The sequence below is a fragment of the Mchenga conophoros genome, linkage group LG7 (assembly GCF_057382185.1).
Source record: "Mchenga conophoros isolate Kocher_MC1m ecotype Shallow Benthic linkage group LG7, M_conophoros_male_GT1.1, whole genome shotgun sequence".
Taxonomy (NCBI): Eukaryota; Metazoa; Chordata; class Actinopteri; order Cichliformes; family Cichlidae; genus Mchenga; species Mchenga conophoros.
Genome location: NC_140532.1, coordinates 47,817,227 through 47,845,222, shown reverse-complemented (window position 1 = coordinate 47,845,222; position 27,996 = coordinate 47,817,227). Strand labels below are relative to the sequence as shown.

The 27,996-nt window shown below is 41.5% G+C and overlaps 2 protein-coding genes across 4 annotated transcripts; one reads left to right on the top strand and one right to left on the bottom strand.

Annotated features, from left to right (window-relative positions):
* Positions 1 to 395: 395 nt before the first annotated feature.
* Positions 396 to 26,497, top strand: fam78ab (family with sequence similarity 78 member Ab). 3 transcript variants are annotated; one of them, XM_085279768.1, is made up of 4 exons: positions 396 to 547; positions 4,542 to 4,671; positions 16,340 to 16,643; positions 22,114 to 26,497. In XM_085279768.1, exons 2-4 carry the CDS (start codon positions 4,659 to 4,661, stop codon positions 22,637 to 22,639), a joined length of 843 nt encoding a protein of 280 aa, XP_085135894.1. In that variant the 5' UTR covers positions 396 to 547; positions 4,542 to 4,658; the 3' UTR covers positions 22,640 to 26,497. The 3 variants fall into 3 exon arrangements, with proteins under 3 accessions (XP_085135894.1, XP_085135893.1, XP_085135895.1); XM_085279767.1 differs by lacking the exons at positions 396 to 547; positions 4,542 to 4,671 and adding an exon at positions 10,862 to 11,153; XM_085279769.1 differs by lacking the exons at positions 396 to 547; positions 4,542 to 4,671 and adding an exon at positions 14,990 to 15,534.
* LOC146570939 (inactive phospholipid phosphatase 7-like) lies at positions 5,710 to 13,809 on the bottom strand. Its single transcript, XM_085279770.1, has 2 exons — positions 13,229 to 13,809; positions 5,710 to 7,249 (listed from the first exon to the last, which is right to left on the bottom strand). The coding sequence occupies exons 1-2, from the start codon at positions 13,701 to 13,703 to the stop codon at positions 6,861 to 6,863; spliced, it is 864 nt and encodes a 287-aa protein (XP_085135896.1). The 5' UTR covers positions 13,704 to 13,809; the 3' UTR covers positions 5,710 to 6,860.
* Positions 26,498 to 27,996: the final 1,499 nt, after the last annotated feature.

Genomic DNA, 27,996 nt, shown 5'->3' with positions numbered 1-27,996 from the left:
TGGCTGGGGGACTCTCCTCCTAAAAGGAGTGTATGCAGAGATCAGCAGCATGGATATGTGGTCTGACAAACCTAGATGTGGTAGAGGGGTTGCTCTGTAGCCTTTTTGGATGTTGCTGTAGGCTTTATCCAGTGTGTTTTTCCCCCTTGTTGCACATTTAACATGCTGTTCAAATCTGGGGAATACTGACCTTAAGTCAGCATGGTTGAAGTCCCCAGCTATAATGTGCACTGCGTCGGGATGGGAGTTCTGCTGACTGCTTATTGCCTTGTCCAGCTCCTCCAAGGCCGAGTTAGCGTTAGCATCGGGTGGTACATACATGGCCGTTACCATGACGACAGTAAACTCGCGAAGTATGTAGAATGGTCTGCATTTCACAGTAAAATATTCCAAATCCGGGGAACAGTGGCGGTCTACAGTCTTTGTGTTTTTGCACCAGCTGTCATTGATGTAGATGTATAAACCCCTTCCTTGGTTCTTAACGGAGTGGCCGTTCCTGTCGTGATGGTGGACCGTGCGGCTTGCTAACTCAATAGCTCAAGTCTCTGTGAGTAGTAGGATGCTGCTGTCCCGTCTTTAAAAGAACACGAAGAGAGAAACGGCAATGAGACTCCTGACTAAAAATCTAAAAAGGCTTCCAAGGTTTTTTCAAATGTTACTTTGGGATAGAGTCTGCAAACTATGTTTTATGATGGGTGCTGAATGATAAGACTTGCTTCTAGACAGATTGTTGGCGATTACTGTTAAAAAACAACAACAACAATAATAACATAAAAATTATCTTATTCAACATTTTAACACGATGACTTTCAATATTAGCATTGTGTTCATATGTAATTTCTCACTTATTCTCTCGAAGACCTCTGTAAAGTCTGGTATTGACGGGGTGCTGCTGGAAACTCTAAAGTTTGAGAGACTTTTGCCTCCTCTTTGCTTTTGCTTTTTCCTCTTCATCAGCATTTTCCTTTGCTGGGAATTGGGTATCATTGTGCTCCCGTTGGTCTCCTCCAAAAAAAAGCCCACACAGCAACCTACGTTTGTCCACAGCCCGACATTCACACACAAGCCCCAATATATGCCCCATCACTTTGCACTGCCACACTGACTGGCCATAGATGTAGCCATCTGATGGCTCTGTCAACACTGACTTGTAGTGTCAGGGCTAACCCCATCTCAGACATGCATGGAGATATTTTTCTGACATTTTCAGCGGCAGATTACCTGTATCTCCTCCTCGTTTTTCCCTCCGTGCTCATGAGTTTGTCATGGATTCTGATATATAATGCAGAACCTCTGTGCTGTCAGCATCCCAGATAACAATATTTCCTTTTGCTGAACGCAATAAGTACTCCGGGTTCAGGCACATTTGTAATAGCAAATGTCATATAATTATTAAAAGTCAAAAAATTGTCAAATAGTCAAACAGTTACTTGTTTCCTGAAGCAAACAATCTGGTGATTGAGCTCTTTTCCATATTAATGTTCCACTTCCCCCTGCTGAGAAACTGTGCTTCAGAAACGCAGGATGCTGGAGGGATGCTGAACTGCATGGTGTTAAGGTATCCCACATGGTGATCACGCCATTTTATCAAATGGAGGCAACTTGCTTAAAACAGGAATAACTCATTGTTTGAGTTGTAACAGACTGTGGACCCAGATCCAGTCACCCTTAGACCAGAAAAGTAAATTCAAACTCCAGAATGAAATCACTGAAGTTTGATCAGTGCAACTGTGTATGATGTGGGTGATGAGTTTGTGGTGTCCCTCTAACTTATATTTCCAGGATGTTGGTTTGTTTGGATGCCAAAACCGCAGTGATATATCTGATCCACCAGTCACCAACCTCGGAAATGATGAGGATCTTTCAACACACGCGCAACACTCTTAAAAGAACCATTTCTTACAGACTGTTTTAGATATGCTGGGTTTGGTGAACACAGGTGAGAACAGCGAAGCTCGAGCAAACAATTGAATCATGCTGCACACACTGATGAAGATGGGAATCCTAATGTACAAAAAAAGACTTAAGAGAGATTCTTTAAGAGTGTTAAAGGATATGCGCCTCTGTATGATGGGAGATGAGCACAGACAAAAATTCTTTTGAATCGCCAAAGGAAATAAAAATCCCTTTGAGGCCACTGGATCAGCAGTGCATGATCACCACTGGGCTGTCCTGCTTGATAATGCAGTACTGTATTTCAAACCGATGAGGGAATTCATTCCACATTGTCGCGAAATCGATCAATGTAGAGCAGTGTCACAAACCACGGAGGCCCCCCAAAATACATGTTGTGGACACTTATAAAGCAGTGGGGTACAACAAGTCAGACAAATAAACAGGTGCCAGACCATTTAGAGATTTAAAAACCAATAAAAGGACTTTAAACGGATTCTAAATTCAATTGGAAGCCAGTGTAGAGAGGCCAAAATCGGAGTGATGTGATCAAATTTCCTTCTCCCAGTTAAAAATCGTGCCGCAGCATTTTACATATGGAGAGATACACACATCTCTGACTCTTTCTGGGATGTTTTGAATTTTTGGAGTTGCTATTTGAACTCCTGGTAAGAAGCTGGTTTTTATAATCATGGATCGCGGATATTCATTGATGAGTTCTTGGAGTCTTCCAGCAGAAGGCAGTTTCTGAAACTCAGAAATTCGAATGAGATCCATATCAAACATAAATCTATAAAATTGAATTCAAATTTAAAATATGGTATAAAGCAGACTAAAGACAGCCGTGGCCCATATACGCATCTGAAAATCTCCCTCCAAACCTTCACTGAGGAGCCCTTTTTATGTGGCAGGTTTCCTCTGCATGCTCTGTTCTCCTCCTGCAGTCCAGAGACATACATGTTAGGTTAACTGATGACTCAGAGGTGGCAATATGTGGAGATGTGAGCTCGATGAAGCTATGAGTGAGCAGTAAACCTATAAAAATGCAAGCCCAAGTGTGTGAATTAATATTATAAATACATAAAAAGCTAACATAGCATTAGGGTTCAGGATAGGTGTGTGGGGTACAAGCCACAAAGATAATAAGTACACCTTCACCAGGTTGTCCTTGCATGACACAATGTGGTAAAACTCCTGGGATCAAATCTGAGATGCACTTTTTGTATCCATCTGTCTGCACAGTCGTGTTCAGCAAAGTCAGATTCTCTGAGCACCACAGTTCTCTTTTCCTAAGCCCTTTAAATCGTTTATCCTGACCTTTCCCATCACAGTCAAATAAAGGTGATTTGGAAAAGGTTGGACTATATTCCACCACAGCCCACTGTGTATTTGGATATGACGTCCTGGAGTGTAGTCAAGGAGAGTCCTCTAGAGGGCACACCTGTCTAACCTGTTACTTTTTATTAAAGCTGCACAAAGCTGCAAATGACCCCATAGCTTCTTTTCATTGCCTTGCAGTATTATTTTTATGGCCTATTGCACCGCAGTTGTTTTTAGTCCCCATGCTCATGCTTCAGTGTATAACATTCACAGTCACACACTGAAGCATGACAGCATTTTACCCATGATCAACATATATGTCCAAGAAACTATTTCTGTCTGTTCTGCACAACACTTACTGTCTTAAACTCTTGGTTAAATATTCAAATAGCACATATAGTTTCACAATAGATCCTCAGTTCCAAAAACATTAAGGTGAGAATCTGATTGATTTTGAAATCAGTTTTCATTCCTGCTTTTGGTTTCACAGCGCACTCCTTTGCATTGGTGCGGTTTCCTATAAAAATCCTCTGAGGTAAGAACAGTGTGACAGGAGAGCTATAAGGGTATGAAGTATGAACAATAGTCTGAATCGGCACATTAAAGTGTGCTTTCTGGATAAAAACTCTGTCGAGTAAGCGTAATCTTGGATATTCCTGTCTATTTTTGATCTCATTTAATTTGTGTAAATTAAAATATTAATTTATGTCGCATATTTAGTCGTGCAATTTCATTTTATGGCTTTGCGTGATTGAGTTTATTATACTATTAAATACTTCATTAATATTTAAAGGCAGACTGTGGCCTGCCATACACCCAGAGCATTTTAATCTATAATTGTAATAATACAGGAAAAATTAATTAAAAAATTAAATCTCTTTTTCATTAAGTAATTTTAGGTTGATGGGAGGCTGTAGTGTCCATGTTATGCACACTCATCAGCCACACCTTGCAAGTATTGGAATGCACCCCCTCTTTCAGCCTTCAGAACTGCTTTAATTCTTCATGCTATAGATTCAGCAAGGTGCTGGAAACAGTTCTCAGAGTTACGTCCATATCGACATGACAGTGTCACACACTTGCTCCAGATACAGGCCATTTATTTACCATTTGTTGGCTGCACATCCTTGATGTCTCTTGTCCCACCAGATCGCAAAGGTGCTCTATTGGATTGGAGACTGTGGAGGCCATTGGAGTACAGTGAACTCACTGTCATGTTCAAGAAACCGGTTTAAGAAGCTTGAGCTTTGTGATGTGGTGCGTCATCAGCAGAACTCAAGACTCATCCAATCAAGGAAGTTTGTTTTGTTTATGTTTTGTTTCTCCAGCCTCCTACTGTCTGGTTTCGTGAGCTTGTGTACCAGTTTCTGTTCTAAGCTGACGGGAGTGGTCTACTGCTACTGTACCCCAGCTGCCTCAGGGTTTGGCGTGTTGTGCGTTCCAAGATGCTCTTCTGTGGTGAGTGGTTATTTGAGTCATTTTGTCTTCCTATCAGCTCAAAGCAGTCTGACCATTCTCCTCTGTCCTGAACTGGCGCTAACTGGATATCATCATTTTTCAAGCCATCCTCTGTAAACCATAGAGCTGGCTGTGTAGGAAAATCCCCGTAGATCAACAGTTCTGAAATGCTGAGACCAGCGTGACTAGCACCAACAACCATGCCAATTTTAAAGTCACTTAAATTCTGATGCTCAGTTCGAATGTCAGCAGGTTGTCTTGACTATCTCCATCTCATCTGTTGTGGATGGAGGCAGTGTGCAAAATGTGTGGTGTAACTGCTGGCCAGAGGGGCCGATATGGCAGCCTCGCTTCTGTCAGTCTGCCCCGGGGCAGCTGTGGCTACAACTGTAGCTGCCTCCACCAGTGTGTGAATGTGAGTGTATGAATAGTGGAATTGTAAAGCGCTTTGGGTGCCTAGAAAAGCGCTATATAAAAGCAATCCATTATTATTATTATTAACTGGTCTGTGAGCCCCTCATGCTTTTGCTGTTGTTTATCCATTGGCAAGTCACAGAGAAGAGTAAAGTTATAACATGTAAAGAGCTGAGGTTGAAAAAGAGTGAAACGTGTCCACTGTATATGTATATATATAGTGGGTGCAAACACCCCATCTGGAAAGAAATGGTGTAAAATGTCTTTCCAAATGAATAGCCCTCTCCGTATGACATCCCTATGGAAATCCATAACTTAATTTTCTTGAGCTGTGGGGCATTTTACAATCCTTGTGAAGTCTGAAGTAATAAAAACTACTTTTTTTGGAAAGTTGTCTTAAGAGCAGACAAATAAGCTACTGGTAAACAGAAAACAACATTTATCCTATTAATTGTAATAAATATTTTTCCCCCACATTCTGCTTGTGACATATCTGCCCAAATCTTTAATCACAGACAGAATAGAGCAGCAATCCCAAACACCCACAGGCACATATACATGAAAACAACAAATTTGGACTGCTAGTGGCATCCTCTTACCAAAACTAAATAAAACACATTTACATTTTCCTAACGGTTCATTTCATTTTATTGAGATAGAACAACATAGTAAAAACATCATATACAGATCCCTGTACAGCACATACTCGCGTACACTAAACTGTTTAATCATACTAAACCAATGAAATGATGGCAGAGTTCATTCAAAGCCATAAAAAAAGGCATAACATGTCCACAGCTGATATTTCAAACCAATGTTTGCTTCTGCTTCGTATGCATATGTTCCCACACACATGCACTTGTTTTTAGTGAGGCATAGAAATAGTTTCACTGCCATAAACAGTTTATGATCAGCTAATTTAGAGATTTTAATGAATCATTAATGAAAGTGCTGTGGAGAAATATTAGCTTTAAAAATGATTTAAACTCATTAAATCACAAATGGCACATTGATAGAAATTAAACTTGAAAGGGTAAGAAAAAAAATTCTGGGTGATAATTGTACATAAACAGATTAATTAAAAAAAACTTCAAATATGATAAACATATGAGCAAAAGAAATAAGAAATGTAGACTATCCAAACTGCCTTACTTTCATATATACTTGAATGTTACATACAACAATATAACTCCAAATTTCAGTGTTCAGTTGTGGCTTCTGTGTTTAACTCTCCTAAAATAAAAGAGAGAAAAAATGAGATCCAATGGAGTTTGGTGTCCTTGATAGAAGTTAAATAATAAATGAATATGAATGAAAGTCTTTTGAAAAAATCCAAACCACTTTTCCTTCATGTACACTTTCAAGAAAACCTGTAGCCAGTCTGCAGATATTTTATTTTGCTTGTGGCTGTTAGTGTTTTGTTAAAACTATGAAGCAGTGTCATACTAGAACTTGTAAAGCGTTATGAAGGTCTTGTGAGCTTCCTGGTTTAGGAATTGCATGCAAGTCAGCATCTGGATCCGAATATTAGTGGGTTCCTGCTTGCAGCCTGCAACGAAAACCTGCTTTGCAACTTTAACCAACGCATAGGTGACAATTTAAAGGAAAACCCCAAAGACTTGAGCCTTCATCATGAACAGAAGAATGCAAGTCTTGTTGAAACAAAGCCGAGGTGCAATAAGGCTGTTCTGGCACCAAGTGTTTCCTTTAATTTGTCACCCGTCTGTGTGTTTGATATTGCAAGGTTAAACAAGCCATGTGTGCTAGTAAAAAGCTCAGAAAAAGGGGCTCCAGCTCAGCGTGCTTATGGAAATAAGAGTCTGACAGGTGTTTGATGAGAGCCACACCGTCTCCATTAGGCTAAAATGGAGCATGCCAAGCGCAAAGCCGCACACCATATCTGTTAGGTGGTGCTTGCCCAACAGCACCCGGGACATGCCCACTAGGAAGGCCCACAGCACCAAAAGGATGCGAAGCGGCACAGCCAGCACCAAGTGGGACAGCAAGAACTTGGAGACCATGGCAGCTCGGCTGGCGTGGGCAGCGGGGAAAGAGTACACGTCCATGGCGATGCAGTCCAGGAAGCTCGGTGTCATCTCCCAGGGTCCTCTCCGTTTCACCAATCTCTGGACTCCAGCCACGGTCATCACGTCAAGGATGAGGGCTATCATGAAATAAAGAAAGCAGACAGTTAGTATGAATATGCAGTGAAAGTCAAAGAAAATGGTTAAAGGAGTACCTGACTTGAATCATGGTACAAGTAAAAGATCATCGCTTGAAACCATATTCAGAGAAGTATAGAGGTGTTACTGGTGATATGTACATTGATTTTAAGGTAAATGTGATCATTTTGTGGAAAAACAACCACTGTGAGTGGTTTTACTTTGTCTCCCCTAACTGGACATCTCTAAGGTGTGAGATGATTAATGGGGATGGATGTAGCTTTTAAAAAAAATCAAATGGACATCAACTCAATAATCAGTTTTATAAAACTATTGGTCCATTTGTTAGTCTTCACATAAAACAGAACAACTGTAGTAAATGTGTAAGTAGATATTTCGGTGACTAGTACTAACCAGCGAGTAACATTTGCTTCACATGACCAGACATTCGGAGACGCCTTTTATAACTCCACAGCACTCCTCAAAAATATTTCTACTCTGACCATCAATAAAGCCATTTAAAGCCATCTTCACACTCACTAAACCAAGCCTACGCTAAGTAACTGTCAAGTGTGTGAGGTACTAGTTATACTGCTCTAATACTTGCTATCCTAAAGGGACTGTTCTTTCAAAATCAATCTCAGCTCATTAAAGGCAATACAATGTGTCCATGCATATAAAATCAACTAAATCTGAAAAAGTTCTCTCAGAATCAGACGAATTGTTCTGCACAGTGAATTTAGTCTGTTTAAATTTTACACTCATACAGTGAATTTTTTCCCAGTTACAAGCCCTACAGGGTCTCACACGGTCTATTTGCAATTTGTGGCTTCATTGCTTTTTGGGCTTGTTACAGATTTGTTTTGGCGTAAAATAACAGGTCTCTTTTACTGAATTTTCTGAACTTTAGAAGGGGGAATTCCAGTTGCTAGGACCTCGTCTGCTGGCTCATCCACTGACTAAAGATGTTTGATCAGTGTGATGATTCCCAGCTCTTACACAGAACACCAACGATGAGGGTTAAAATATGACAGAAAATCATTTGACAGATTGAAGATGAGCCTGGAATCAAAATGCAGATAAAAAAAAGAGGAGACCTTTCATAAGCAGCCGCACTAAAACATCCACAGTACCAATGCTTGATTCTATGTCACAGACATCAAATTGGTGTCATCATTTTGTTAATGAAGCAATAATATATCCCATAATACTGACACTTAGTGTTGGTTATAGAGAAAAAAAAGTACCTCAAAGGCCTACAACTTGGAAATATCACCAATTGGGAGGTAAAATTTTGTTATAGTTAAAATAAAATGAGGCATAAGATGCCAACTGATATTGAGTAGAGGTGCAATGGAAGGACATTTGGGGTCTTTGCTGCACGGCCCCATTGTGCCATCTCAGCAGACGGGGACGGTGCTTGTAGCCAAACGGTGACGCATTGTATCGGCTGTAAGCACAAGTCTCTTTGCGACTGAGGTTCTCTAAGGTTTGCTGTCACTGCAGACAAACTAAGATTTTCTCTGTGCTCCTGCCGTGAAAGATTGTCTGCAAACCTGCGGTCAGCATTGTGGTTCGTTTTCAGAAGTACGTCATCTAAGATTTGAGGTGATGAACTTAGATTTGCCGTTTGAGGGTGGAAACTCCGATTCTAGGAAGTGTAGCAGGCGTGAGCAGACAGTAGGTCAGGCTGCTACGCGCTGCTGAGAAACAGAAGGAGTAGTCAGTCTGTCGCGTATTCTAACATACACACTGTGGTTAGTCAGCTCACATGCACTTATAGTCCTGCTCTATATACTCTACATAGATGTAAAACACAGTAATGACCACAGCAAGCCATTTTTCTATGTTTGCTGTTGTTCACATTTACTTTTCAACAAGGGAGGTTACATGTATTTATATAAGGTTTTTTGTATTGGAGGGGGCGGCATGGAGGCACAATGTTTTTTGTGCCATTTTTGCCATTATTGGAAAGTACAATGCGAGAAAGACACGAAATACAAGAACAAAGGAGTAGGGGGGTGACATATAGTGAAAGTCGAGCTGGTAATCAAACTAAGAGCTTTGGGGAATCCACCTAAACAGCTAAAAGTGGAAAGATTGTTGAAATTTCCGTTGTGAAAACCAGCGATATCTCATATTTTCATCTCAAACAGACATACCCTGCGCTGCAACACTGAGATACTTCACAAATGCTTTGTCTATATGTGTTTAACATCAAAAAACACCATTCATTTATTGCTTCTCAAAAGACAAAAAGAAGGGAAGGAGGGCTACACAGGTAAGCCCCTTGAAACATAAAGCTTAATACTGAGCTATCTGTTCCATCAAGCATGATGAAAAATTAATTAGAGACAACAGCTGGGTGAGCATGACCTAATCCTGTCTGTTTGTTACTGTCACCCTGCACACAGGCCTCGGCACAGAGAGATGGTTATTCAGAGCACACCGGACTCTCTCTCATTCATCCTTGTAATAGCAGCGAAATGGATGCTGACAATAATGTTGCAATCTTACCTGCATGCTTAACAGAACCATATAGATGATAATATAACATGAAATAAACTTGAGTACTTTAAAAGTAGAAACAAAGCCGCACACACACACACAAACCACACCTGATAAAAATAGGAACATCCCCTCCACAGCTAAGACACGTCTCTGACATGTTTAATAGTCTTTGAGAAGGTCCCAGGTTGCATGCGAGTAAAACAACTTAAAACCTAAAGGAGAAACATTTCTACGCTGCACAGCACCACGTGTTTGCAACAGTGGGCTGAATCAAACTAATCCCGACAGACCAGTCATGGCCGATTAGTTTCCCCGATAGATAAAAACAAAATATACTTTCAGCGAGTATTTAACATTAATTCCTCTTCCCTCTGTTGACCATGTTGGGATATTTTCTCCTGACAGACTTCAACAGACCAGAAATGATCCTGCAACCAACAAATATTGAGCAAGCACTTAGGGCAAAAAAAAAGTCCCAAACACAATTCAACAGTGTCCCAAATCCAGAGATTTAATAGCTCCCACTCAGAGCTCAATGCAGCTACAGCTACACAAGATTTGTGTTTCTGTTTGGTCTTTAATCTGTGTTTGGGACTGTGTTTATGTGTGCATGCCTGCACATGAACAAGCATACACACAGGTCCCCCAGACTTTCAGAAAATTCTGATCTGATGTAGTGAGATCAAAATTTTGCTGCAGGATAATATTAAATGTGCTGTAGTAAAGCTTTATGTAGTTACTGATGGAAACAATAACCCAGTACTGAGTCAGTAACAGGACTTGTAAGAGCAACGTGTGAACCCATTCTTAGGAACCTGGGCCTTTGCATTGTTTGTACATACTGTTCCACTGTACCATGACAACCCTGATTGGAAACATTGATAAACTGCTCATGAACACAAATAAAAACTTCAAAAGAGGATATTTGAAGGGTCTCGAATTGAAAGAACTTAATGTGAAGGACTCACTGTTGTCCAGCTTCATAGATGTGACGCATGGTCAAACTAAAAAGTCTGCTTCACTCAATGCAGCCAGGACACTGTGCTGTGGGACACTGTCACTGTCCTCAGCCCTCCTCCTGCTCGATATCTACCCATCAGTCGTCCCGGGCTGAAGTGATGGTCCATAGCTGCCTGAGGGATCAGAGTGGTGCTGTTTCTCCACCCAGCCTGAACCTCTCCAGCTGCTACACAGCAATGCCTGATGACAACTTACTCCATGTGGACGGCCAAGCGGGTGTGGACCCAGAAACAATGCCTGATAACACTGCAGCTTTTCCACCACTGGTGGCTGATGACACCAGAGCGGCCGGCAACCCCATCATGAAGCCAAATAAACGGACCTCATCCCAGCGTAGGATGCTACAGTTACAGCATTCTCCTTTCTGGGCACAAAGTAAGGACTATGCACTTCTCTTGCGTAAGAACAAACAGCCTTAATCTGTCATGCCAAAAACTGATTTTCCCTAATTTAGCAAAAAAAAGAAAAGAAAAGTATTTAAATTGTTGTAAATGACTTGTTGGTATATAATCTGTCTAACATATAAAGTTATTTTGGGTCACAGAGCAAATTCCTGTCACAAGACAGAAGCTGCAATCAGCTTTTGGCAAAGTGACTTTTTTTCTATCCTGCATTTATCCGGGTTAAAAGTTTCACTGGCGTTAGAAATGTCCCTTTCAAGAGTGAGCCGGCCAAGAGGGCAACAAATATAAGATAATAGTTCCATAAAGATTTTCTAATTAGCCAAAAAGGACTGGATAGATTATAATGTCATGTCAGAATCATAAAGACGCTTTCAAAACAGGCAGTTTTTTAATTTTATATATAACCTCTTTCTTAATCTTGTTCACTACAGCCTATTTGCCATTATAAACAACAATATTACACATGAAAAACACAGAAACAGAAATCACTTTTTGGCATGACAGCAGCTAGTCTGGTAATGATTAGTTGTGTTTTATTTAGCAGCTCCCCTTTCAGGCCTCACCAACTGAGTATGCCGGATTGCCCTCCTGTGTTCATAATGCCCATTATCCGTTTTAATAAACCAAGATCACAATTTAAAACAAAAAGACCCAGTTATAGTATTTCACCAACCTCATATTTCACTGATGCTGCTGTTTTTTTTACCAATCCCTGTAATTATAAAGGCACAGAAGCAAACTGTCTCATTTTCATCAAATTTCTACTTCCGGACTTAATCATCTAATTCCTTTGCCCTCTAAATCACAGCCCTCAAAGCCTCTAAGTCCAGCAGTTACTGCCCTTCTTAACTGCAGATCTTTAATCTTCTGCCCATTATCTGTGACCTTCTGTTCTGCTAACATGTGTGTATGTAGGAATGAATGAAAGCCTGTGGGCTTGACTCTGTGTTTGCATGTGTAACCATTTAGACTTTTTTAAGTGTTTTTATCCAAATTGTGAAGCACTTTGTAACTGTTTGTTTTAAAAAGTGCTATACATATAAAGTTGTTATTGTTATGTATGACTGCTGATTTTGCCTTTGGGGGCATGGGTCAATTTGTCCGGGCTTTCAGTACAACAAGAACTTCCTGTCTACTTCCTGTTCCAACGAATGCAGACAGATCAAAGAAAGGAAGTTTCCAGGTTGAGTTTCAGCAGATGAAGTCTCTCTTTTGCTCTTGCCACATACAGTTTAACTCTATATGCAATCAGAGGCACCTCAGACGTGGTTGGTCAGTTGATTAGTCTACTCGAACTACAAACAGAGTACAAATAGGAACCAGAAAACCTGCAGTGGAAAGAATCTTGCCCACAGATTTCAGATTCATATGTTTTAATGAAGACGGTTCAGAAGGTTCTGAGTAATCATCACTGAGTGATACAATTTGACAGAAACGTACTGCAAAAGACAACTTTTGCTTGAATGATTGACTGCTTTGACAGTATTAGACTGTGCTGTGTTACCAGTTTGATTCGAATATACTTGAAAGTTAAATCCAAACCGGAAAACTGAAGATTTACTAGATGAGAAAATGATAAAGGTTACATTGCCTGCATAGGAACCTCAATACGCAGTTGTGACTTCACTAAAAAAAAAAACTGAGACTAGGTGATATTTTGTCTTTTTCTTTCTGAATTTGCAGGTTTTCCTCTCTGTTGCTTATTGATAACTGGGAAAAGGTATCAAATGTTGAGATTCTCATTGCTCTACTATAAAAGCAGCAGTTCAAGTAATATTAAGCAGACGTGAATCAGTCTATAAACACTTGTGAAATGTGCCTTCAGAAAATGTCACCCACACTTGTTTGTCAATAAACCCCTGCACTGGGAGGCCGAATACACTGAAACTCATTTGGCAAGCTCATTTCTGGCACAGCTGGCTGGTTTCAAGTGTGAGAAGGACAGAAGCGGGAAAGACACTGTGTCACTGTGGGTGCCAGGTATGGCTGCGTGGTGCATTTTGGGTACTGAACGACAGAGGTTGGTGAGTGTGGTGTGGCATTTACCCAGCAGCAGGTTGACTAGGACCTCCTGTCCAGCCAGGGTATTACTCCGTGTGAGACACACGATAGTGCCAATGATCCACGTGATGCCATGCCCCGTGAGAGCCAACAGGGCAACCATGGAGCGGCAGCCTCCCCAGGAGGACGACGTGTAGGCGCACACCCCCATGCGCTTGGACAGGCAGATGTCAATGGCAAGCAGGGAGTTCATTGCTATTCCTTTGAAGGAAGGGTTCAGCTGCATGCAGTCTTCCTCTGGCATTTTGGTGGACTCTCTTCTGTCCCTGCTGCCTCTGTCGGTAGGTTCTTCACTCTGCTGACTTGTTTGGTGCTTGATTTGACCCAGTCGCCTTGAGCTGCCTCGGCTCTCAGCGGGGGCCCCGCCGCTACAGAGGGGCTGATGGTTGAGGGACATAAACTCAGGTCTGCCCAGGACGCTGTTTCTCTCCCGCGCCCTGGATCTCACACTGGAGGGCATACTGGGGGTGTTGGGGCCAAGTTTTCTTCTGTGGCTATAATAACCGATTGCCAATCTCCAGAAGATAATGCAAGTGGTGCAAGACAGTGAAATGTCCCAGGATAAACCCCCCTCCCCTCCCTACACCACTCCTCCCCCACCTCCTGTGGCCTTAATAGATATATTTAGACACGCTGGAATGCACGTTGTCTGTGGTGTTTATGCCATGCGGGGAGGAAGAGTGTATTGAATAGCATCTGCTCCGTCCAATCCAGAGAAACACGATCTAAAGCACGGAGATAAAAATTACAACATGAACATTTCGTTACGCACCGATACACCACTAACAGGTGCCTCACTGCGCGTGCTTTTGGTGGAAATCAAGCTCAGTGCAAATTTAAAACAAAAGAAGAAAGAAAAACACTGTGTAAAGAGACACGGCGTTGTCATCTTACCGAGCGAAGAAGGGAGAGCACGGGAGCGCGCACATCTCTCTAAATCCTCTCCGATATACAGAGAGGACGTTCACGTATATAAAGCGATCCGCGCAAAATCAGAGGAAAGTTGACAATCACCAAACCGTCGACAAGAAAAGGGAAAAGACAAGGCAGCGCAGCGCAGGCAGTGTAGCGTTTGATTGTTCCTGGCGGATTTGACGTAGCTTACGCACGATTCCCGATTCAGCCTGGGCGCTGCGCTCCAGCGCCAACAGCGGAGTTCTCCAAGGTGCTTAAACAGACAGCGCCAGGACTCACAGAAACCCCGCATTCGGCTTTATTACACACAAAGACAGGGGGCAGGGCTTATGGAGGGCCACGGAAACAATTTCAAATGTTCAGAAATGGTTAAAAAAAAAAGAGAAAAGAAAAGAAAAAGCGATGAGCACACAACCTACATTTTTACAGAATTTATCGCACCGATCAGACCATTTGTTGTCTGCTACTGCCACACTACAGCAAAATACATAAATAAATCAAAATTTATCAATCATTTATAATTTATTTAAAGCTGACTGTGATCCACTGATTAGTCAGTGGAAAGACATTTCCAAAAACCCCACAAAGATGATTTCATTTGTCTGTGTCCAAATTTTCAATACCACCCAAAGAGAGCGGACACGCGTCTTAAGTTACCTGTGGGGGCTCTTTTAGGCTCTCAAAAATCACTTACTAATTATATGTTATCAGTTATAATTATAACCTTCTCAAAATGAGGGACCTTTAGCCTCCATTTCCCAGCATGCTTGCAACACTCGCAGAGCGGAAGTGTCGTCAGGAAGACTACTAAAAGCTGCTTCCCAGGCAGCTCAGATAGACCAATGCGTGTCGGGGTGAACCTGCCGAGGCAGAGATGGGACGAGCGCGGAGAAATGACAGCTTGTGCAGGAATTTAGGCTGAACTGCAGCCCATCTCTCGGAGCACTGCAGCTGTCCGCTCGGTCGAACTATGTAACAGTTGGAATTTCTTCCATCAGAGCTGCATTATACATATTTTGTATCTATATATTATTATTATTATTTTTATTCAGTTTGACACCTGATCCCGTGGAATGGTCGCAAAAGTTGACCCGGCGCCGTCCTTTTGGATGTTGCGGTGCTCAGTCTCAAACTCGACCAGACTGTCAGCGCTCGGAGAAATGCTACCTCTGTTAACGGGACGCTGAAATTGTTTGCAATTGGAAGGAAAAGGGAGAGAAGGGGACGAAGAAATAAATAACGGGATCGGTTGTGGAAGGAGATAACGGAATTACCTCTGTGACCGGAGAACTGTGCGAGCCGCAGTTTACGCTGAATTTCTCCAGGATTTCGCCCCAAACAATTCAGTGGAGACTTTCCAGTGAATTGTTTTATAGGTAGACTTTCTTTCTTCTTCTTTTTTTTTTTTTTTTTTGCATGTTGCTTTGTCGGCTTTAAAAACGGGAAAGAAAAAAACAGACCTCAGTTCGTAATTGTACTGCCAGAACCTCTGTTTCGCAGATGTAGCGTTCAATGGTACTTTTCCTTATGAGAAACTGAAGCCAATATTTTAAGTTTGGTGGAACATTTTACGCTTTTGTTAAACGGACTTTCGGCTGCTCCGCGTTACACTAGAGGCATTTTAAACTGCGGGCGTCCACTCTTGAAAACCTCCAATATTTGTGATTAGGATTCTCGTCACCAGCTGGACGCAGTCACAGGGTTATATCTTTTGAGTGCACACGCAAAGGAGAATCTGATGCCAAGCTGTAACACAAGTAGTTTTTTTTTTTTTTTTTTGCGTGTGTTAATTATTTAGCTCATACATGCCACGAACCTTTCCAAATGGACCCACTTTGCCCAAAGGCCAGAACTTTGTGTGGCAGTGTCTTGTAACTTTGGCAGCATGAAAACATCTGCGCTCGGATAAGAACATTTCTGGTGCCAGAGCCTGTTTTGGTGAAGCTGCGTTCACGCACTGGGAAGCATGCGCTCTGTTGTGAAGATTTTCTAGGCCTGCCTTCTTTTGTAGTTTTGGATAAAAGAAAAAGAATGCATGGCTTTTCGTGAGAAACATTGCTTCATATAAATACTTTCTTTGTGCTGGTAAACCATTTTTTCTTCTCTCTGTTGGGGAAACATGATGTGGAACCAACTGTGGTGATCGTTTGCTTGTTTCCATGCGTCTTTCCTTTCCTCCAGACTGCTGGACGTTCTTGTGGACTGTGTTGCTATTTAATGCAATGGGCTGCATCCAGAGTATCAGATGTAAGCCCAAGAGTTTCCGAGACAGCATCGTCATCCTGGAGCTGAACGCTACTATCGACTCCAACCCCACCAGCATCGACGAGACATCCGGCGTGGTCTTGCGCTACCGGACGCCGCACTTTCGAGCGAACGCCCGAATACTGGTGCCACCAGTAGCAGCTAAGGAGACATGGACCATCGGCTGGATCCAAGCCTGCAACCACATGGAGTTCTTTAACACGTATGGGGACAAAGGAATGTGAGTATCCTCGGGTCTTGTTGTTGCTTGGTCAGGTGTAAGGGATGACAGCGCGTTGAACGCATGTGGATGAGATTCAAATATGAAAAAAAGAAAAATCACCTTTGACATCATTCCAGCTGATGAATAAATATGTCATTTGAGTTAGTTTGCAAGTGGCATTTTTTGCTATTGACACTTTTGGTCAATATTGGCTCTTCTACTTTTAATTAAATGAATTTTATTCCAGTTAGCCAACTGTGAGCTTGGTTTCCAAAAACTATTCAGATTATTTTGCCATTCTAGATTTAATCCACGACAAACCCCAAAGAAAGTATCTAATGCTCACAAATGTTAAGGAACTAAATGTGCTTTCTAATGTACGACCCCAACACAGGGAAACAATCACAGCTTCACTACTTGTCTTAGTTCTGAGCAAGTTCTGAGCAAAAGCTCAGAACTTGAAACTATTTAGCTCACAGATGTGACAAAGAGAAGTTAAAATTTAAGAGACTTAAAGCTGACACTGTTATAACAACTTTTTGGGAGTGCTTACATCTTGAAAATGTGAAGAGTCCAAGTAGGAAGACTTTAATTGGATCAAAAAATCTGCCAGGAACAGTTACTGAAAGGACGTCTAGGTAAAAGGTTTAACAAGTTTAACATAAGCAAATGAGCTTGAGTTCTTTAAGTACGGGCAAAGACGAGTAGCAGAAAGAGTCAGTGCCAGCCACCCAACAGAGCCAGAACCTTAATTCCTGTGTAATTTATGGTTTAAATTGTAAGAATATCTCAGTTTCTGGTTTATATTGCAAATAATGCTAAAATTACTTCTTAGAGGAAATATTTCACAGTAGTGAAACTAGCCTACGGTTGCATGTGGTTCTCCCAGTTCAGCAAGGGCACACGTGTGTGTCATGCAAGCGGAACGTCACATATTAGCATCAGTTTTAAAGAACTTAAAAGATAACTGTGAGTGTGTTTTAATAATCAATAGCTTGACTGTCCCCACAACACATGGGCTTTAAGCATATGCTTGCAGGCTGCAAACACCTTCAAGAGCTTACACGTGTTTGAGTGCGGGACACTGATGAGAAATAATAGTTGCTGTAACCTTTCTGATGCCCCCTCCTTGGAGTGGAGTTATTTTTTCATCAGTCGTTATTAATAAAGCAAACATGAACAAATGCTGCTTTTAACTGTGCTCATCTCACCCAGGGACTATAAAAAGGTCTCGCTCGCTCTTTAATTAATAAAGTTCTATCTAATCTAATTTCCTTTATTTCTCAGAACGAGTGTTTACATACGTAGGGTTTGTCTTGTATCATGTGATAGGCAAACGCAAGTTGATCCGTGTGCTTTATCTGTAGACACGGCAGCAGAGGATGTTTGGGTGCTGCACGACTAAGATTAGAGTCCCGTCCCGGACACCCCACACCCCAGTATGGGCCTGTATGACACAGAGAGAGGGACAGAGCCCAATTACTTTCTGAAACTCAGTGTCACTGGATCTTATTGGCCCTTTTATCTGGCTAGATTTTACACTTTCCATCTTTTGTCAAGTTCTTTTTTTTTTTTTTTAGATAATGGTATACAAATACATGCTGAGAAGAAAACCCACATTCAAAACCATGCATGCATTTAAAAATGCTGAACTTGAAAAAGACGTTTTTCACAATACACCAGTAATGAGAATGAAACATAGATGAAATGCAAATACATGTATGATCATTTAAACTAGCACCTGTAACTATCTGGTTACGCAGCATATAAGTGGTGGTACCATAAAAAGACAAAAACATAGACACTATAAGCTCGCTGTCACCAACGCCACGTTCCCGAAACAGACAGAAAACAAAATAAATGACGCTGAAGACAAACTGATGGCATTATGCTTTTCTCAAATTTTCCATAGCTGTTGAGATAATATCATTTTGGTAAATTTTGTTTTTGACATTACTGGTAATGTCTGATATCATGACTATATATAATTCCACTTACCACATTTTTTAGTCTTCTCAGAAACCACATAAGGGTACACTCACAACCATTTCATTAGTTCTACTATGCTAGTACCAGCTTGGACGCATTTTGCCTTCAGGATTGGATTGGATTCAAATTCTGACCCTCCTACCCAAATGTTGCAAAGAAATCGAGGCTCATCAGTTCAGGCAATGTTTCTCCAATCTTCTATTGTCCAGTTTTGGTGAGCCTCAGTTAGAAGTTAACAGGAATGGCACCTGGTGTGGTCTTGGCTGCTGTAACCCATTGCTGTCCATGTTCAACCTGTTGTGCATTAAGAGATGCTCTTCTGCAAACCATGATTGTATCAAGTGGTTATTTCATTTACTATGGCCTTCCTATCAGCTCAAAGCAGTCTGGCTATTCTTCCAAACTCTGGAATCAAAGAGACAAGTTCGCTCACTGCTTTTCCTTTTTTTCTCAGACCATTATCAATAAATCCTCAGACCAGCCCATCTGGCACCAACAACCATGCCATGTTTAAAGTCTTCAACGTGACTTAAATCACTTTTCTTTCTCTTTCTGTTGCTCACTTTGAACTTTAGCAGATTGTGTTGACCATGTCTACGCACCTAAAAACACAGAGTTGGTTCTGTGTGGTTAACTGTTAGATATTTGCGTTAATGATCAGTTGAACTGGTGTACCTGATGAAGTGGCCAGTGAGTGTGTAGTAAATGCACTCTTGACTTGAATTACCCTACATGACTGTAACAGATATGGTATATGTATATATAGCACTGCGCTGTATATAGGGGTGTTAGAATGTGCGCACCCAGATGTACAGCAGTGTTTACAGAGGGAAAATCCTTGAATCTCGTGCATTCGAACATTGACTTTAAATCATTGTCCAGTGTTAGGAACGCTAAGCATTTCTTTCCTGCAAAGACAAACAATGAAAGAAAAGGCTATTCCTTATGTACATTTTTAAAGGCACACTTAGGTTGTAAGAGATGAGTCTGCTACCGCTGCTGAGACTCTCATACTAAGTAGCTCCTTTGATGCTAATAAAACTTCAGTGTACTGTAATTGGACAGAACAGCCGAGGATGGTAATGCTGCTGATTTCTCTGCTGGCTTTGGATGATGTGCTCGGGATTCTGTTTGCATCCATCACTTCTTCTCCCCCGTGCACCCATGGGCTTTTAACGAGGTGCAGTTTATCGAGTTTGAACAGTTTGTGTGTATTCAGAAAAAAAACATAACAGACATGCACAAAGAAAACAAAAAAAAATCCAATTTATTATAGCTACGTCTTGAAAGAAATCGTATCCCTGTTGAATATAGAACATAACAGTCATGGGAGGAACATTTATTTTCACAGAAAACGGTGAAGCTCGATGATGCAATTATCTTGTTGATTGCTCTGACACCCTGTTGTCTTTACTTTTGTTCCTAGTCTTCAGTCTCCGTGGGGGAGGGGGGGGAAAGAAGCATTTCCTGGGCGTCTTTATCATTTCTTTCTTTCTTTTTAAAAAATCAAACAGACTGCTTTCCAAACTATTTGCCCGCAACATGCAAACGAGTGTGAGAGCAAAGGTGCAAAAACAGGAAATAAGCAATTCCACTGCTTGCTTTTGTTCGCAGTTGTGATGGGACCTTTTCAGTGCATGGACAAATCCTCAAAAAAGCTTATTTAAAATCCTTTCTTTCGGCATAAAGCTTCAACTTTTCATATATAATTCAGTTTTAAATAGATTCTTATTTAGAACACATTTTGGTAGGCAGCTTTCAGTTTTGACATGCAGCGTACGAGGCCTAAGACCGGAAGAATTCTAGGTGAGAGGGAATCACAACTATCTTTATGACAGCAGCGGTTACAGGTTTTTTTAAGACTTGCCACATGAGCTAAACTACCTCTTCTGTAACATCACACAATTCATTCATTAGAGGTGAATAAACCAGATGTCATTTCCTGCATACTCAAAGTGGGGGTTTTTGCAAAGAATTTGTCATACAGTTAAACTCAGTATCTTGGTCAAGTTGCTCAATTTTCCACTGATCCATTTCTTTAAAAGTTTTTTTTATTGCCCTTCTATCACCACGCATTCAGTATTTCTGTAATACTTTTAGCCATTTACACCTTTTTAGCCATTTTCTCAGACATGGATTAGGCCTAAGGCTAGACTGAACGTTTAAATCCAGCGAGCTTCTCCTTTGAAACGAAGTTTTTAGTCTAACACTCATCTCAATCTATGTCTGGGAAACAGAGTCTGTCTTTATTCACGCTAACTCTGAGAGTTACATGTTAAAACTTTTCTGCTTTCAAAATATAGATGATAATTTAGATATTTGTATCTATGGTCTTGCACACTTAACATTATACAGAAACTGACATGCTCACAAGTCACGGTGTAAAAAATGGCCTAGCAGCTCTTTAAAAAAGAATGAAGAAAAAAAGAGTGGGTGAATCATTTTAGCGTGTCTGCGGTTGTGTCACAAACACGACCTATGGGAGGCCATTTGCTTGTGACAAAGCAGGCAGTGAAGGCGCAAACAGGAAGTAAGCCCTATCTCTGCAGTGCTTTCCCCAGGCGTGATCAAAGTTCCTCAGCGTGTAGATGAGCCCGCAGCTCTAGGTTAATCCTCCTCCGATACATGTGCTCTTTTTACACTCAATGAAACACAAGCTTGAGGTTTACCGTAAATCATACAGTCATAAATGATGAATTGGAAGAATTTTCAACAGAAGGTGTCAAATAATTTGAATTGAGGAAATGTGTGAGTTCATGACAAAATGGAGAGTTGCTACAAAATGTTTGGGAGGCATCGTATTAGAGGATGAAGGGATCCTTCAGAACAGAAATGCACATTTGCACACAGACACACACGGGCCTGCTATTAGCATGCCTGACATGCTAATCTCACCAACCCCCCTGGGTGAATTCATAAATCACAATGTGAGGCCAGGCGTAGCAGGCTAGTAAGTCATGCGGGCTGGTGATCGCACTGTTATCTCTGTTCTGCTGAGCCTCGGTTTCTTTGAACGAAAGGTAATCTTTTTCCTGCTGCGGGCGGAAAGTCGATAGGTGGACAGAGCAGAGGTGCAGGGTCGCTAAAGTCGTTCGGTGTCGCCCGCTGTGCATGTCAAAATATTTCATCACTGTATTGGGTTCCAGCTCAGCAGGACGTTACTGCTGGAAGCATCCAACTGTGAGACTTTGATCCAATTTACTGTTCCTGTCCTGTGTTTGGTAGATAGACCGAAAAATCTATCAACTGAGGAGGCCACACTTGTGGTTCCATTTATTATGTATTTACTGTTCTTCATCATTTTTATCAGTGTTTTAAAGGGGTCAAATGACCTAAGATAAAAGGTCAGATTACTGTGCTGTGTCTTTCATACCCTGTTAAGCATTATTATATAACATTTTACATGTGCTTACATCCAGTTTTCCCTTCAAAAACAAATGATTTTAAATAAAGGATCAGTGTCTGTGAATCCTCATCTGTGCTTCCTTTCAACTTCCAGGTCAAGTTGGGAACTCCCTGATCTACGTGACAGCAAGATCCAGGCCATCAGCGACTCAGACGGCGTCAACTACCCGTGGTACGGAAACACTACTGAAACCTGCACCGTCATAGGCCCCACCAAGAAGGACAGCAAATTCGTAGTCAGTATGAATGACAATTTTTACCCCAGCGTGACTTGGGGAGTGCCCGTCAGCGACAGCAATGTGCCTCAGCTCAGCAGCATCTTCCGCGACCAGAGCTTCACGACTTGGCTCGTGGCCATCAATCAGGCCACCTCAGAGACGCTGGTCCTGCAGACGATCCGCTGGAGGATGCGGCTTGACATAAAAGTGGACCCGGAGAAGCCGCTGGGTCAAAGGGCCGTTCTGAAAGAGCCCGTGGCCCAGGTACAGCCACAGATTCTGGGAAAGAATGAGCCCATCCCCCCCAACGCCATGGTCAAGCCCAATGCCAACGACGCCCAGGTGCTGATGTGGCGGCCAAAGACTGGTGACCCTGTGGTGGTCATCCCACCTAAATACTGACCTGTTTTCCCTCTGACTTTCACTGACTGGCCTTGGATACCTTAACAGTATCATCTTCTTTAGTTTCTTTCTTTTACTCCTGCTCCTCACCAGCTCTCACTGCTTTAACTCTTCTTTTTTTCTGTCTCTATATTCTCTCATGTTTGAAAATGAAACCAGCTCTCAGAAAACAAAACAAAAGACCAGCTGTTGCTTTGAGCTACGGGCTTGAACACTTTCTAAAGGCACTTTTGAAACCGGAGAAAATGCAACTATTCTACCTTCAGACTTGGTCGGGTCTCACTGTGCTAAACTGCAAAAACGAAAGAGAGCATTTGTTTTGTTTTTTTACAGTACTGTATAATTGTTTGAGCCAACCGACGTAGGGTTTGGGAGTCCAGGGCAGATTGAAGTTTTTCTATGACCGTGCGTGTGCAGGTGGATATGCACAAAGGTCATGAACAAGCATCAGTTGTGTTTTGTTTTGTTTTTTTAATTTATGGACTGGAAGAGAAGCGTATTTAATTGTATTTGATGTTATTGCTGTGTTCTCTACATGACACATTGCATTGGGTGACATACTAGATTTTAGTACTTTTTAAAGAAAAAAACAAACATGCAAGACATTCAATCCATGCTGCCTTACATTACATTGCTTTCCACTGCGAACTTCTTAGCCTTAAACAAAGTGCAATGCAGTATGTGGTAAACTCATGCCCGTTCCTTCCAGACTGTTGGCGCTGGCACGTGTGGGTTTAGGACAGGAACCACAGCACTGAGGAAAAACTCGGGTTTCAGATCTTGGCTTCTGGGTTTCATTTACCTGCTGAATCTATTGTCTTAACAAACGCAACTGGCATTATGCACAGACACAGTTACACAACTGAGCTAACTAGCTGAGCTGTGTTTCAAGTGCTTTATGCAAGAGAGGAGATGCTCTGTGCAGATGGACATACAGAGAGGCGAGTCTCATCAGCAGCCCTCAGCACACACACATAAACACAAAAACATGCAATAACAACTTGAGCATAAAAAAAACTCCACAGCTGACCTCATTTCACTTATTTTACTCAAACCTTTACTGTTTTAGCAAAGTAGCAGAAAACAAGTTCTCTTTTCTCGATATTACGCCATCTCAGGGCCCCTTGTTACTTCCTTCCCTTCTCGAATCTTTTTTTTCCACCCATCCTGTCTCGCCTCCTTATCACATTGCTCACATTGAGCAATCAATATCTGTTATAAATAAGAAGGGAAATATTTTTTAATAAGTGGTCAATGAAAACAGCAGTCTGTCTTTTATTTTTTGCTCCTGCAATCTTTTTGTCATCGCATTTTTATTGCTGCTGCCATTAATTTGCCTTCCATCTAATTTAATCCAATCATTTGTCTTCTATGTTAACAGATTTTTCTGTTTGTTTCCCCCCCCCCCCGTCCCTCACCCTCAATCACTTTTAATCTTTATCTACCACCAGTGCTCCTCCTCCCACTCGCTCACTTGTTCACTTCCTCTCTGCCTCTTTTATTTATTTTTTTCATCTGCTGTCGAGGCTGCAAAAGCAGAGCAGGAGGCATGCGAGTTCGATGCTCAGTTGGCATATAGATGACCCACTTCTCCTTAGCTCTCTCCTCGCTGCAGAAATGTGGGGCCCGTGTTTTTTTTATTTCACCGCTGGTGCACGACCCCCCCCCCCCCACACACACACACATAAGGAAGTGGCTCTGGTCAGCTAAAGATCGACGGTCGATGAAACGATGCGTATTTAAGTGCTAATCTTTGAGAAGGGCTTTGGTGGTGAACTGAAACTGCTTGCAAAAGCGTGAAGAAACAGGCTAAATTTGGCAATAAGGGAGGAGGGGGACAGGGGTCATTTACTTATCAATGGTATCCCAAATATACTATGGGTTGTGTAGACAGTTTTTCACTTCCAGTTGTTCGAAGCATCTTGCAATTTCCTTCCGCCCCTCCCCAGTCTGTGTGTGTTCAGCGCCAACTAAAGAAATCATCTGCATTCAAGTCTGATCTGCTCGTGCATTTCACAAAGGTCACTGGGCTGCTGTTTCAGAGTCCAAGCATCATACGCTGTATACCACCAGACTTGGTCCGGTCCTTCAGTGGCCCTACATCAGCCACTTTCACTGAGAAAGCAGGCACACACAAACGTAAATAATCACGATCTGTTCCACATAGGAGTGGAGTTTAATTAAGGTGACGGGTAACATCTGCGTTTACCTCGAGCAAAGAGCAGGCGGCTGGGTGGAGGGGTGGGGAGCGGGGGACGCTGAATGTGAAGGTGACAACAAACCGGATCCAACTTAGATCTTTGCAGCAGCTTAAAAATAACGCTGGCATTTTCAGAGAACTTGGATGTCAAGTTGCTTCAGCTTGTGGCTTGTAGTGAAGGTGATGCCGCTCATGCTGCGAACCCACCGACCTCTCTCGGGCAATAAGCGGCCCGTCTGCTCCGCGGAAAGCCGCGCGATGACCGGTGGACACCGTGGATCGTACTCAAGTTGGACCACGTGTAATGTAATTAAGTGCTGACACACAGTCACTGACTTTCAGTGTGTGCGTGTGCTTTAATTCCCGCTGGGAGGATTTAGGCAAGATGAGGAGTTTCACTCGTGCTTATGCTGTTGTTGAGTCATGACCCTCCCTCTGTCTTTCTCTCTCTAGTCACCCATCTCACTCACACACATAAGCAGAGGGCAGGGAAGGTTGTGTCCTTGTCATAAAATGAGCTTGCCCTCACAAACACACAAAATCACCCCGAGGCGAAGGGACCAGCCTGGCTTGGTATCTGTTTGTCACAGCAGTGTCACATTGGCAGTGAGAACTCATTTATCAGCCCGGCACGTGGACCGTCTGAACACATGCACAAGCCATATTCAGCAGCATGCCTGTTTACTAGAAAACAGGAAATGCTTCGCAGCATGTAAACATTGTATTGTAATTGTATTGTATTAAGATCCGAGAGAATTAAAGTACTGGGCTCACCAAGTGGGTGCCTGCCAGCTATCAACAGCATTTATGTAATACTGAAGGCAAAGGGCACCAATTGTCTTCTGTGTGTGTCTCAATCTTTTGAGCTTTGTGTAGATGAAAATGTGTGTTTTGTGTTTGTGCGGAAACTTCAAAAATGCTGTATGTGCTTCCTTGACTAAGCCACAGAAAAACAAAACCACAATGTTGTACTTTTGCTGTACAAATAGTGAAAAAACAAAGGTGCCAAAATTGGACAAAGCCAAAACTATGCATTGTTTTTAGAGACATGTGAACTCAAAAAGCTCTTGGCACTTAGTGACAGACCTGTTTCTTTGGTTGTTTTTTTATTGAATGCACGTTTGTATTTCCAGAGAAACATTATGAATATAGCCATGCTAGTAGGGCTGTGCCAAGTGAGTGTTTCCTCTCCTAAACCCACACCCTTTACAGTTCCTGTGAGGACTGCTAGCTTTGTTTCATTTCCTTATTTAGTTATCTAGTGAACTAAATTCAAATTGAGTTCACACTCAGGACCACCTGCCTTCATTTTCCGGCTTTTACTTTTGGCCATACCCCACGAAAGTTAGTATTCCACAGGTGCTGCTCCATTGTGCTGTTCTCCTCGTGTCAGCGATTATAAGTCGTCATTTTAAATGTAGCCCAAAAGATAATAGGAGCAACTAAGTGTGTCCCTCCTTTCTTTTTGGTTTGTTTTCTGGAAATACAGCACTGAAACAGTTCAGGCCGAATGTGTTTTTTGGGAATTTTTTTCTGTTCCGCTTTGATTTTTACACCAATACTTGAAAATGGGTCAGTTCTGGTAAAATATTTAAAACTGTGAAAATGCACACCACTGGGGAAACAAACCCTCAGAAAAAAAAAAAAAAAAAAAAAAAAATATATATATATATATATATATATATATATATATATATATATATATATATATAATATAAAGAGGTCTTTTTCATGCCTAATAAAATGTAGAAATATTATGCACAGTCTGGCTTTTTTTTTTATTTACACGTGCTATTCGTTACCTGCAGATGTTGAAAACTTATTTGCAAATTATAATCTTTATATACATTTTAATTCAGTGAGGAATCCTATATAGTCACGGTAAAAAGAAAGGACACCTTAAAGTTTGATATATAAGGAATTAATAAAGGATTATCTGGTCCTTACCAGGTCTTACGATAAGGTAAATACAACCTGAGATGAACAACACACATCACACAATGTCACTTTATACAAATTTCTTAAACATTTCAATCAGGTTGAGATCTGGACTTTTTTAAGCCACCCTGTTATAGTTTTGCAGTTCGGGATTCTTGTTCTGCTGTAATTTTGCCAAGCTTTAGCTGCCAGACAGACGGCCTCACATTTGACTCTAGAATACTTTGGTTTACGGAGTTTATGGTCAACTCAGTGACTGCAAGGTGCCCAAATCATCACCGCTCCACTACCGTGCTTTATAGCGCTGATTTTTTGCGCTGATATGCTGGGTTTGTTTTCGTGTCAAACGTGGTGCTGTGGATTAAGACCAGACATTTCCACGTTGGCCTCACTTGTTCAGAGAACAATGTTCCAGAAGTCTTGTAGCTTATTTGATGCAACTTTGCAAACATAAGCTGTAAGATGGGTTTGTTTTGGAGGAACGAATCATTTCCTGGCAACCCTTCCAAACAAAAAAAATAAAAAAAATGTATTCAGTCTTTTTCTAATTGTGCTGTCATGAACTTCGGCATTTAAGATGCTAACTGAGGCCTGCATCTCTTGGGAAATTTGGTGTCTTGAATATTTTCCACTTGTGAATAATCTTCCTCACTATAGAATGATGGACGTCGAACTGTTTGGAAATGGTCTTATAACCCTTCCAAGATTGATGGGCACCAACAACTATTTCTTCAAGATCATTGCTGATGTTTTTCCTCCTTGGTATTGTGTTAACACACTCCTGAATACTCCAAAGTCCCCAAAATTCTGCTTTTATAGAGATGCATACACTGGTTCAGTTAATCAAGTGCATTTGATTTGCAGCACCTGGCCCCTACTATGAAAGTAACGCAATGCTTCTGCAGGATTTATTTATTTTTTGTTAAATAAGTAATGACATAAGTTTTGTAGTTCATCTCAGGTTGCATTTCCATAATCATAAGACCTGCTAGTATTATTCGTATTCAGTCCTCACATGTAAAAACCTTCACTTCAAAGAGGGTGTAGTTTCTTGTACTTTTTACCATGAAAGAAAAAAGAAGCTGATTATTTCCACTGATAAATGTATTGATTTTATTAGTAGACCACTGAGCTGATGGTTCCTTGCAGCCCAGCATACATTCATCCATGTGTGTCACTTCGGGGTGTTTTTCTCTATGATGGATGGTGTTTTCTTTCA

What these genes read in the sequence shown, in the direction of transcription:
- fam78ab (XM_085279767.1), top strand. Translation starts at nt 10,877, where the DNA reads ATGGTCCATAGCTGCCTGAGGGATCAGAGTGGTGCTGTTTCTCCACCC. An exon ending in TTCTCCTTTCTGGGCACAAA is followed by an intron (nt 11,154 to 16,339) that starts GTAAGGACTATG and finishes CCTTTCCTCCAG; the next exon opens with ACTGCTGGACGTTCTTGTGG. An exon ending in ACGTATGGGGACAAAGGAAT is followed by an intron (nt 16,644 to 22,113) that starts GTGAGTATCCTC and finishes TTCAACTTCCAG; the next exon opens with GTCAAGTTGGGAACTCCCTG.
- LOC146570939 (XM_085279770.1), bottom strand. Translation starts at nt 13,703, where the DNA reads ATGCCCTCCAGTGTGAGATCCAGGGCGCGGGAGAGAAACAGCGTCCTG. An exon ending in CCTAGTCAACCTGCTGCTGG is followed by an intron (nt 7,250 to 13,228) that starts GTAAATGCCACA and finishes ATTTCATGATAG; the next exon opens with CCCTCATCCTTGACGTGATG.